At 61.6% G+C, this 11,893-nt stretch overlaps 1 protein-coding gene across 2 annotated transcripts in view; it reads right to left on the bottom strand.

The window, feature by feature from the left end:
• Window positions 1-11,893, bottom strand: part of PCNX3 (pecanex 3) — a 32,000-nt gene that overhangs the window by 3,762 nt on the left and 16,345 nt on the right. For both annotated transcript variants that reach the window (XM_044448712.1, XM_044448713.1), the window contains exons 20-31: window positions 11,128-11,278; window positions 10,093-10,240; window positions 9,304-9,481; window positions 8,785-8,893; window positions 7,952-8,081; window positions 7,750-7,808; window positions 7,206-7,421; window positions 6,789-7,042; window positions 4,166-4,396; window positions 2,565-2,668; window positions 1,581-1,728; window positions 67-297 (exon numbers count right to left, since the gene is read on the bottom strand). In XM_044448712.1, the coding sequence (XP_044304647.1) occupies window positions 67-297; window positions 1,581-1,728; window positions 2,565-2,668; window positions 4,166-4,396; window positions 6,789-7,042; window positions 7,206-7,421; window positions 7,750-7,808; window positions 7,952-8,081; window positions 8,785-8,893; window positions 9,304-9,481; window positions 10,093-10,240; window positions 11,128-11,278 (1,959 nt within the window). The remainder of the gene's footprint in view (window positions 1-66; window positions 298-1,580; window positions 1,729-2,564; window positions 2,669-4,165; window positions 4,397-6,788; window positions 7,043-7,205; window positions 7,422-7,749; window positions 7,809-7,951; window positions 8,082-8,784; window positions 8,894-9,303; window positions 9,482-10,092; window positions 10,241-11,127; window positions 11,279-11,893) is intronic.

Below are 11,893 nucleotides of genomic sequence, written 5' to 3'. Positions count from 1 at the left end.
CACACACACACACACACACACACACACACACACACACACACACACACACACACACAATTTGCCCACCTTGATCACCCGAAAGCCCAGGTAGCGCTTGTTGAGCATGATGACTTTGTACTCGTCGCTGGCGTCGTCCATCACGTGGCGCAGGGCCAGCAGGGCGGGGGTGTTGCTGAGGATGGCGCTGCGCCACGCAGGGTCCCCCTCGTGGGAGATCACCATCTTCTCCTCGTTCGACCGGATCGCGTCGTACAGCACAGCCGGGTCGTCGTACTCATCCGGAGAGGTGAAGTGGTCCTTGAAAGGGGAAGAGGAGGCCGTGAGGGGGAGGGGTGGGACAGAAGGACCTGTCCCCCCTCTTTGGGAAGGCCCAAGGAAAAGCTCTCTTCCCCCCACAACCGTCCCTCCTTGGGCATTTCCCCTGCAAGGCAGCACGGGGACTCCCAAGGACGGCTGTTACGGCGCCAACCACCGGCCTGCCCTGTTCCACAAAGAGCCCCACATCGGCCCCCCAGCTGCCGTTTTATTGTTTTAAATACTCTTTCTTCTTTTGCAGTGCCCTGAACGCTATTCTCTTACCTACCTGTAACGTATCAATTGTATGGATCGATTCTACAAGGGAAGCCCCAGCCATGAATTTGCAAGAGCTGAGCGGGGCTGCCAAGGGCAGGCACAGAACCACAGAGCTGGAAGGGGCCGGAGGGCCATCGGGTCGCCCCCTGCTCAGTGCAGAACTCCCAGCTAAACCGTGCCCATTCACAGGGTCGCCACAAGTCAGAGACGACTCGACAGCCCGGAACAAAGTGCCTTGGGTATTTTTAACTGCTACAGGGCCTTCCAGTTTTTTCAACTCTTTGCAATGCACCTAGAGAAGGTTAGGTTTCAGGAATTTTAGAAATACAGTTTTCCCGAACAAGCATGAGCACGAAGCATCCGTCTGCTCATCCGTCGCACGTGGGCCTCTGTTGGTGGAGGCAGGTGGATGGACCTCCCTGCCCGAGAGCCACCAACCACCTCCGGCTCCGAACTGGTCCAACCCGCTTGGAAAGCCACCCAAACTAGCAGCCCTTGCAGTATCGTTTGGGAACGAATCACCTCAAAGCTGCGTTCTGTAGGTAAGGGCTGCTTTTGCTGGAAGAACAAAACCGCTCGCTTTCGGAAGCATCGCCACCCCAACTTCTCCCTCTCTCGATTAACATCCGCACACCCCCCGAAAAACTCTGCAAAAGTGGCTGGTGGGAATTTTTTAAAATCGCTGGGAAGAGGCATTGCCTTTTGTGCTCAGTCTAGGGGCAGGAACTGATGAACTGTTCTCTCAGGCAGCTTTGGAAGCCCACGGAGAATCCCCCCACCGTCCAGGGAGCCAAACGGCCACGGAAAAGAGGAGCTTGAGCTTTCCTGCACTTGTCAATGCTCCACACCCCCAGCGCCTCACTGTACCCCATGAAGTAGAGATCAGCTTTGTGTGGCTTCCTACACATGCTTGAGCTGGAAGCGCGGTGCCTTGGCCAGACAGAGCCCTGAAGCCTCTCCTCTCTGCCCAGGCCGCACTGCATCACAGCAGCGGGAGGAAGACGCACCTGATGCAGCTTGAGGGACATGCGCACTCCGGGGGCCACCACCTGATGGAGCAGGTCCATGTCTGCAAAGACCCACTCGTCGCGGGGCGAAGTGATCCGGAAGTCCCCCTTGAAAAGGGCATGCAGGCCGTAAAGGAAGGGTTCGAGGCTGCAGAGAGAGAGAGAGAGAGCGAGACTGTTCCACTCACAGAGACACGTTATTTCGCAGGTGCCACTGACGCCGGGGGGAGGAAGGCCGGGATGGGTGGGACTCGAACAGAAGTTGTTAAAGAGGCGGGTGGCATCCGAACATCTGGGTGCTCTCCAGATGTGCTGGATTTCAGGGTGGAGGTTCTCCAAGTTCCACCTCAAACCTTGGGCCGATTTGCAGCTGGATCAAGAGGAGGCAGATTATGGAAGCTGCTTGGCCTCCTCGCATTAGAAAGGAGTGATCTAAATAAAATGCAGTATCAGAGTGCGAGCCTTTCTCTCCTTTTCACATGCAGTTTACAAAGCGCTTGGCTGCATAACTGTAAATACACCCAAAAGTATGCAGGAGGTGATGCATGCTTTTCAGGAAGGATGTACAGCAAGTCTGAGAGCCTAGGACGATTTTTCATGCAGGCTCAGCTGGACTACAACTCCCATGCCTCCCACTGGAGTGTCCTCCTCTGGAGAAGGCTGATTCAAAACAAAACAGGCCTGAAACAGCCACTGACAATCTTACGAATCACGGATAACTTCTGTTTCAGTGCTACTTTCCCAGTCCCGTGCTAAACCACCCCCGGCCCCAATTAATGTTGGAAGAAATCGCAGTCGTTACAACACGAGTCATGGCGAGGAACCAGGCCACGGCTGGCCTCTGCTTTACCTTTAACTTGCACGCGCTTGAACATTCCTAGCCCGCCCCTTTAAAGACGGATCAGTGCTAGCACCGCATCCAGCGGAGGGCCCCTGGACAGACAGACAACCGAAGGACAGAGGCGTACCTGGGGCTGATCTCACCTGGCAGACATGCTGTGGGAGGCCGTGCCCAGGGCCCGGCGGCCCAGGATGCAAAGCCCGAAGCACAAGGTGACCAGAGGGGAGTTCCACTCCCGGTCCACCGGCTGCAGGGGCGGGGGGCGGGGGAGAGGGAGAGAGAGAAACAGACAAGAGGTGTGAGCGCGTGTGTCCAGGTCGCACGTGTTCAAGAGGCCTTCGTGGGGTCTCACGAAACCCCCCATACCCAGCGCGGCACGAGAAGCAAGACTCAAGGCCGGCCCTGCACGACGCTTGCCCGAGTATCGGCAGGTTCCCCAGGCAGCTTTGGGCGGCTTGCAAGCCCCCCTTGGCAAGAGCAAGGGGCTGTCGGCTAAGACGGCCTCCCCGGCCTCTCAGGCAGCCGTCCGGGGAAAGGTGAACAGCCCGGCTGGGTTGCAACAAGGGCTCCCCTTTCCGCGATTCCGTGCATGGAGCAGCTGTCCATCCAGCCACCCCTGTGAAACCCAGGAGCACCAAGCCCATGTTCCCTAGCAGCAGCTATCGGATGCACTACTTCTTGCAGTAGCAGATTTCTAAGTTTAAGGATGCAATGCGTGAAAAATTGCTTCCTTTTTTCTGCCCCGAATCTGCCACCCATCAGCACCACGAGATGATGCCAGCGGGCTCTTGCATAATCAGAGGGGAAGGAAACCATTTCTCTATCTCCTTTCTGTACAGCGAGCAGAGTTTGGCACACGTCATTCTCTAATCGCGCCCCCTTCTCAAATGGAGAGGCTCTTTGGCCGATGGAGGCACCGCTCCAGCCATTCTCAAGGTTCCTTCTCCTCCGAAATTCCAGACGCAAGATAACAAGCAGACTGGGAGAGGACAGGCGACAGTTCAGGGTGGCTACGGTTCAAACGGGAAAGTGCACGAGAGAAGAACGCTGTGCAGAGTTCAAGCGCGTCATGTGGCCTTTTCCTGGCTAGCAAAGGTGTTGAAGCGTAAAGCCTCGTAGGGAAAAACCACCACGTGTGCACCTGGGCTTCCAAAGTTGTTATTTACACACAACCCTAAGGAGGAAAATGTCAGTTTGTAGATTGAACTGCCCAGCTGTGGACTCTTCCATGGACCTTCTTTCCACCCGCTCCATATTTACCTGTTGCACTGAATGCAGTACCTGCCCCCATGCTTACCGTCTAAAAAAGCACCACATGCAAGGAAAAGGGGATGAGGAGGGAAAAGGAGAAGCAGATGAAAGGCGCTATCGTATTGGACCTGCAACTCCCAGCCAGATAGGCTGGGACCTGGGAGACTTTGTGCTGCTTCTACACACGTGGGATTGTGCCCTGAATTTCCTGGTTTTTATGGTTTCATGGGGCTCTTTCTTGTTTTTGCTGCAATAAATCAACACAGTTACTCCTCCGCACAGCTTAAAAATGCTTAAATAATCCTTAAGTAGAGGATTTTCCCTTCTTTTTCAAGTACTGCAGATTACTGAAGAAATAGGGCTTCTGAATGAACAGGAGTCGCTGGTGCAGACCAAAAACTGGCAGAAACAGCCTTCCCTACTTTCAAGACAGGCAGGTGGGAGCCAAAGCAGCTCGTGTTGAGGAAGCGGAGCCCATCCACCCCGGCCCCACCTTCTCCCTGCGCCCGGCACAGTACTGGATCCATTCGAGGTAGATGTTGCAGAAGGAAGCCAGCGTGATCCCGGCCATGCGGTGATCGTAGTCCTCGTCTATGTTGAGGTTGAACGTGGGGTCGCTGTCGGCGTAGCTGAGCGAGGTGCAGGGCCACAGGGCCTCCTGGATCCCCTCGTGACCCATCCACTCCTCCAGCTTCGGGGAGCAAGTCACATAGTAGATAATGCTCTGCCGGCAGGAAGGAGGAAGGAGGGGGAGAGAAGGGCGAGAGGTGTTAGCAGAACTCAGCGGGGCCTCCTTCCAAGCGGAAATGCACAAGGCCACGGTGCTGCCTTCCACTTCTCCAGTGTGCAAGCGTCACTCCTGTGGTGGAGGGGAGGAAAAGAAGGGGAGGGAGGAAGCGGGGGGGGGGCACAAGGGAGAAGCGGAGGCTCCTCTGCACCAACCAGGATGGTCCAAAGAAGCGCCCCAGGCTGCAGAAAGAGTTCGAGGCTGAGGCCCCCTAGGCAGGGAAGCCGAGTCAAGGAAAGGCCTTAGAAGCAGCCTCCCTCCACCAGGCACTCTGTAGATGTCTTGGAGAAACTCCCATCACCCCTGGCCAGCAGGGGCCACCCTGGCTGGGGATGCTGGGATCTGTTGCCTGACATACCTTGGCCAAGTCTGGCCTATGCAAGGCTTCATGTGGAAAAGGTTAGCCTCACACGGGGGTGGGAGCCCTCGGGGCCGTGATGGCCACAAGACAGGCCGGTGGGGGGGCACACACACATAATTCCCCCCCACTCACTCACCCCCCTCCCTCCCAGAGAACATGGATGGGGCAGCCCCTCCCTACCACCGATAAGGGGCACATTGCAAAGACTGCTGGCACATCTTGCTGGTGATAAGTGCGGGGGCTGAAAACTCTTCCGGTGCTCCCCTCCAAGACTATGAGCAATGAGCGAACAGCAACGGGGCCCGGGCACCAGGGAGACCCGGGTTCAAGTCCCCACTCAGCCAAGAAGCACACAGGGTGACTTTGGGCCAGTCTCGGACTCTCAGCCTGGCCTACCTCACAGGGCTGTGCTGTTGTTAGGATAAAATGCAGCCATGGGGTTCCTCAGAACAGGGAGAAAGGGCAGGATAGAAATACAATGTAATGATGCGGCGAGTAGAAACAGCAGCGACAAAAGCAGGGCAAAGCTGGGGGTGGGGAAGGCGAGGCTTCTCACGTCGCGGGGAAGAGACGGAGGGGCAAGTCTCGCAGTCTTGCCGTTTGGACCACAGGAGGTCTCGGCGAGGCAACAGGGAGCGGAACCGCCGGTGCCCGAGGGGAGCCGAGCACAGGGGCAGCTCTGGCTGGCAGGCAGCCAGGAGGGAGCGGGGCTGAAGCGGGCCCGCCCGATTGGCCCAGAGCCGAGCATTCGCAGGGCGCCCATTGGTCGGGAGCTGGCACAGCGACAGGGACAGAACGCGGGCTCCTCAAGGCTGATTGGCCGGAGGGCTCGGGCTGCGGGTATATAAGGAGCTGCGGCGAGGCTGGCCGAGGGAGTCGGACTGGAGAGCCGCAGGAGCAAGTGAGGGGCTGAGGAGCCCGGAGCCCAGGGAGGACGAGCGGCCACGAGACGGGGATGCTGAGCCGGACCGGCAAGAGAAAGGCTCCTGCAGCAGCTCCCAGGAGAAGAGGCTGGCGCTTGAACGCCAGCCAGCAGCAAGGGCTGCAGCCTGAGCAACTACTGGACCAGACAGAAGACTTCAGAAGGACCCCTGGAGGAGCTGGACGAATGATGGGGAAGCTGAGCTGAGATCACTGGAGCCGAGACAGAAGTGCAAGAAGAGAGGGGGCTGCCGGACCGGCTTCTGGAAGAAGGAAGGGCTGCACCTTGAATGACAACTGGCAGCAAGGCTGAAGGCTGAGTGACCGCTGGACCAGACTGAAGACTTCAGGAAAAGCCTGACCATAAAGACTACCTTTCAAGCCTCATTGTCATCCATTATCCTCAGCAACCCTGTGAGGGCAGTCACTTTACTATTCTCTATACACACACCAATAATTTTCTATATATAATAATAATAATAATGATAAAATTTAAAATATGTGTCCTGTCTTTTTTTCCTGCAAGGTATTGGAGATAATTTGCATCACCCGCCCCCTCCATTTTATCGCCCCAATAGCCCTGTGAGGGAGGTTAAGCTGAGAGTGGCTGGCCCAAAGCCTTGGGGGGAGCTTCTCAGTGGAGGGGGAACTGGCGCCCAGATTAACCTGATCCAACTGGGGTGGGATTTTCCTACAGCGGCAGCTGAAAGGGGTGGTGGTGGATTTGCCCGAGTGCCCAAGCTACTGCCACAAGGTCTCCACAGCCTGCAGGCCGTCCCACGGCCAGAGGTTCTCTGGGCAGCCCACTGCACCGTCCTCGCTGCTCCTGGCTTCCTTTCTGGGAAGCCATCCAGAGACTTTCAGTAACGGGCGGCATCGCAGAACTTTACATAAATACAAATCAAACCTACGTATAATATAGAAAATACAGACAGAACAAGGGCATTTGAACGGAGCCTAAGCACAACGGGAGGGGAACGGAGAGTGGGGCAGGAGCTGCCGCCCTCACTGCCGACGGGGCGCCGCTGGGCCCGGGCCCGGCCTCACCTTGACGTAGTACGTGATGAGGATCTTGCGGAGGTCGAAGACCTGCAGCATGGAGGCGGCGTTGTTGTCGGTGATGCTGTAGCCCTCCAGGACGTACTTGGTGGCGGCCACCTCCCAGGCCAGCCAGCGCTGCCCGAAGGCGGCGTTGAAGCTCAGCACGCGCGGCAGGTGGCCCGGCTCGCAGCAGCAGCAGCCCTCGTCCTCCTCCACGCCCTCCGTGATGGCCTCCACCTCGCGCTGCTGGCAGTAGGTGCCTGCGGGGGGGGGGGGACAGCACTGCCTCGCACACTCGCCCTGCCCGCCGCCGGGGCCCTGCGGGGGGCGCTCCCCACCCCTGCCGCCCCCAGGCGTGCGCGGCTTCCCCGGGCAGCCCATGCAGGGCCCCGCCAGCGCCCCCGCCCCCCGCCCACTGCTCACCGCGGAACTCGAGGCCGCGCAGCTGGAAGGTGACCAGGCCGTTGCCGAGCTCGATGAGGTGCACCAGGGCGTTCAGGTAGTCGGAGGCCAGGATGAAGCAGTCGCCCGTGCCGTAGTTGCCCCAGCGGCCCAGCAGCAGGTCCCCGCAGAGCGTGTGCTGCAGCGAGCGCGTCAGGTGCTCGTAGAAGATGGAGTTGAGGTTGTTGTCGTCGGCGCCTGCGGGCCGGGCGGCGGGGGGAGAGTGGAGGCGGCGATGGGAGGCGGGCCGGCTCACGGGGGGGGGGGGGGGGACCCGGCGCGGGGGCGGGAGGGCTCGGGCCCAGTGCTGGGCGCCCCGGCACCCCAGGGGCCCCCGTGGCCCAGGGCGCCGGTCCCCAGGGCTCCTCCAGCACACCGCAGCAGCCCTCCGCTTCGCTGCACAGTGCCCAGAGGAAGCGGAAGGGGAAGAGGAAGGGGAAGAGCCTGGCCCCGGGGGCAGCGAGCCGGACTCCGCACTCCCCTCCCAGACAAGCCGCCTGACCGCGGGGGCGGCCCGGAGACACACCTGGGTTGCGGTCAAGCTGCGTGGCCAGCCGGGTGTTGGAATGGTCCACTCTCTTGGTGCTGCGGGAAAGGAAGGCGGCGGACCGGGTCAGCCCCCGCCAGCGAGCGCCCCGAAAGCCCAGCTGCGGGGCAGGAGCCGCTCGCCGGGGGCCTGCGCCCGGGGGCCTTCCTCGAACAGCCTGCTTGCTCGCTCGCTCGCTTACTTGTAGTCGCGCTCCCAAAACTTGACCGGGCGGGCGTAGGACATGATGAAGACGGCGCTGCCCAGAAGCGGGTTGAGGGGGGTGGAGAACAGGGCGGAGAGCACGGCCTGGACGAACAGCATGGCCGAGTCTGGGCGGGGGCTGGTCAAGGAAACCCCCAAACCGATTCGGCCCAGCAAGCAAAACCCCGAACCCGCCCCTCTCCCTCGCGCCTCTGCCAGCCTGCGTGAGAGGAACCGGCCGCTCAGCCGTGGAGCCAGGAAAGACCCCACCCCAAAGACCCCTGATGGGGGGCAGTGGGGCGAGGAGGTGCCCCTCCCAGCCCGACGGCTGGGTTCCCTCCCAAGTCCGCTTTCCCGGCGCCACTGCGAAAGCAGGCAGGACCAAGCGCTCAAGACGGAGCAGCGCACTCAAGCGCAAGCCTCTTCCTGCCAGACTTTTGACCCGGTTTGGCCTGGCGTTTCATTCCGCCCCTCTCGATCCAGCCCTTTTCCTGGGCACTGCGGATGTCAAAGCCACTCCTTTCCAAATGCGGTGTTGCTTGCCTTGCGGTAAGTTCCGGTGGGAACTGCTCTGAGTGGGGATGTGTGAGGAATCCAGAGGAGTTCTGCCTCTGTTACGGATCCTTCCCACGTCCCAAAGCATTTTCCCCATTCAGTCCCCCAGGATCCAGGCGGGTGGTGTGAGCTGAGCTGCCTTGCAGACTTCTGCCTCTAAGGCACGCTGCTGCTTGCACGCTCCTTCTGTAAGCCGTGAGCTGCCGGCGTTCGGCCCGAATCTAGGAAAAGGGTGCCCGGGTCGGCCGCTTGGGCCGTCAGAGGGTAAAAGGATACGAGGCACGGCAAAGGGCTGAGCGAAGGCGTGGAAGGCCGAGCCCCACGTGATCTGCCAGGGGGCGATGTAGGTGAGCACGAACCGCAGCTTGTACAAGAGATCCCAGAGCTGGGAAGGGGCGTGGGGTTCGGGGAAAGAGAGAGAGGCGGCTTACCCAGCGCGCACTGAACGGAGCCGGGCAGGGAGGCCACGTCGGGGGATGGCAGCCCCTGGGCTGGGCCCTGGGACCGGAGTCTGGGCCCCGCAGCTCAGGAAGAGGCCCAGGCCACGAATCGGAGAGTGCCGGGCTGCTGGAAGGCCTGTGGGAGCGGGCTGTGCCCACCCCCCCAGCCTGGTGCCCACCACCCCTGTGGGATCGCCCCACTTGCGCCACCAGCGTTCCGTCTCCAGCGGATGCTCGGCCGCCCTCCCGCGTTGCACACGGGGCCCGCGCACGACCCGCCGGGCCAGGTGGATGCCCCGCGTCCCGCGCGAAGCCACACAACCCGCCGGGGGACAGGAGCCAGGCCGGCACGCACCTTGTTGAAGAGGATGGACATGACGAAGTAGTCGGTGAGGAAGCCCTCCGAGTACTGCTTGTAGTCGAACTGGAAGAAGAGGACGGTGAAGCCCAGCGTGACGTACTGCTGCGGGGGGCAGCAAAAGGAGCAGCGCAGCAGCTTCATGCCCGCCACCGTGATGAGCAGCGCCCGGCAGCTGCGGTTGCAGGGAGACAGCGGGGGGGGGGGACGGGGAGGACAGGGGGGAGACGTGAGATCAGTGCACCTTCCGCCGGTCCCACCTCCCCGGGAGGGGAGCCACATCTCTGAGCCTCTCCTGCAGACAGAGCTCAGTGCCGCCCGCTCTTCCCACACGAGGGCCCGACTTCTTCAGAGACTTCTAAGCAAAGGCCAACGGTGCTGCCCGACAGCACTGCAGCACAGGCAGCTGGGACCCGCTTAGCGGGAGGGGCTGGCGGCGCCCGATGGCACTCGGCTTCGCCCTGGCAGCGGCCAGGGGGCCCGCCTCTCAGGGCTGTCGCAAGAGCAGCTTTCCTGCATGAGCAGGGGGTGCTTTTGGATTTATGCTATTCACATCCCGCTTTTCCTTTCGTAAGCAATCCAGGGCGGGTCACATACTCCTCCTCCTCCTCCTCCTCCTCCTCCTCCCTATTTATCCTCACCACAACCCGGGCAGGCAGGCTCAGGGACCGGCATTTCAGGGCTCAGCTACAGGGGCTCCCGTGGCCGCCGCCTCTCCGGGAGAAGCAGCCTGCCTGCCTCAGAATGCCTCCTGTGGGGGGGGGGGGGGGGGGCCCGGGCACCTACTAGACGCAGAGTTTGTCCTGCCGCGGGGCGCTGACCAGCTGGGCGTCGATGCTGAGGGCGTTGAGCACCACGGCCGGGTAGATGACGTACTTCTCCACGCACTGCAGCCAGGCGTACAGCTTCTCGAACCACATCAGCTGGGCTGCACCTGGGAACGCCGCGGGAGAGAAGAGGCCTGGCTGGGGCACCCGCTCACCGGCCGCACGCGCCCGGCCCTGCCCCACAGCCGACTCAGGGCCGGCGGCGCAGCCCGTTGGGGTCCGGGGAAGCGGACGGGGAGCTGGCACAACCACACATCCAAATCCCCACGGCCGATTCCTTCTCTAGCATATTAAAGGCTCGAGTTGGCCTTCACAAGATGCCTGGCAGAGAGGGCTGGGAGAGAAACCTGGGACCCCCTTCCTCCGCCATTCGCAACGCATGCCAGAAAACATAGAATAAAGGTAGTTTTCATTAAGCCAACAAGAAGGGCGACCCATCCAGCCCTGCCAGGCAGGCTTTGACCGGGCGTTGCTTCCCACGGTCTCTCAGATTAGACTTTCCTAGCCCTGGGAGTTGGGGATCGGCTGGGATGGGGGACGGGTGCAGCCGGCACTCCGCTGCTGAGTGACAGGCTCTCCCACGGCACCCTCCTGCCTGAAGCGGCGATGCGAGGAGGGGGTGCAGAGCTGCCTTCCCCGCACGAGAGCAGGGAAGGCCGTACGCCCACCCTGCTCCCGACCCACCACGCCCCGATGTGGGAAGGAGCCCTCCCTGCCGTGCTTCTGCAGACCCATCCGAGGGGGCAGGGCCGTGTCCCAAGCGGCTTGGAGCGCCTTCCCAGGCACGCTGTGGCAGATGGTCCTGCGCTCGGACAGCAGGGCTCTGGTGCTAGGGGACCTGACCCCCGGAGGTTGCTCCTTCGGCTCCCAGGAGCCCCGCCAGCGAGTCAGGGAAGCTGGGAGTCGGACTCCAAAGGCCTGGAGGGTGCCTTCCGCCCGGGGAGCCTCGGCAGGCTTGGCCCCGCCACCCCTCTCCCCACGAGGACGCACTTACTGCGCACTTCGAACTGGCTGTACTCCTGGGGCTTCAGCACAGGCTGGGAGAGGCAGAACCAGGGCAGCTGCTTACGGAGCTGGGGCAGCAGGTAGTGGGTGACGAACCCCACCAAGCCGGCCAGGGCGTAGAGCACGTACCCTAGAACAGACTGAGAGGGGCGGGGTGAGAGAGGGCGGCCTCGGAGCCGGAGCGCGGGGGCCGGCCCCCTCCGGCGGTGGGCTCAACAGGCGCTTGCGGCTGGAGCAGACCGGCTGGCGCCTTTGCCAACAGCCCCAGAAATAGGCCCTGCGCCGGCCGAGCGAGTGCAGCAGCGCTGGGGAAAGCGCGTTAAGAAGCCCCTCGCTCCTCCTCAGAGACCCCCAAAGTTCTCCAAGAGGGCTGTCCATCTCCCAGTCCTCCCCCATAATTTTTTTCTGGGCCTCCAGCACGGCCCCCTCACTCAGGCACGGGCGACGTGTGGCTGCCCGGGTGCCTTGTGCTCCGGCCGCCTGGCAGAACCCGGAGTTGCAGGCCCGAAGGTCAGGGCTGCCTCGAGTCGCCGGCTCTGCCTGAGCCACGGAGCTGCGCACCAAGCCCAATCCGGCACCCGGCTCCTTCCCTTCCTAGAGCTGGAAATCGTGTCCCCCACCGAGCTCAGGGCCTCAAGGCCCAGGCTTCAGCAGGTCAGAGCCCCAGAATCCCCACGCCAGGCGGGTCATGAGCAACTGGGCCGCCATCCCTGAAAGCTGGCCTGCCTCCCCCCGGGGGTCACTCCCCGCTTTCC

This window comes from Varanus komodoensis, unplaced genomic scaffold, assembly GCF_004798865.1.
Source record: "Varanus komodoensis strain SLA01 unplaced genomic scaffold, ASM479886v1 scaffold55, whole genome shotgun sequence".
In the NCBI taxonomy this organism is placed as follows: Eukaryota; Metazoa; Chordata; class Lepidosauria; order Squamata; family Varanidae; genus Varanus; species Varanus komodoensis.
Note: the sequence above shows the minus strand (reverse complement) of the source record. Positions and strands in the feature narration are given on the sequence as shown.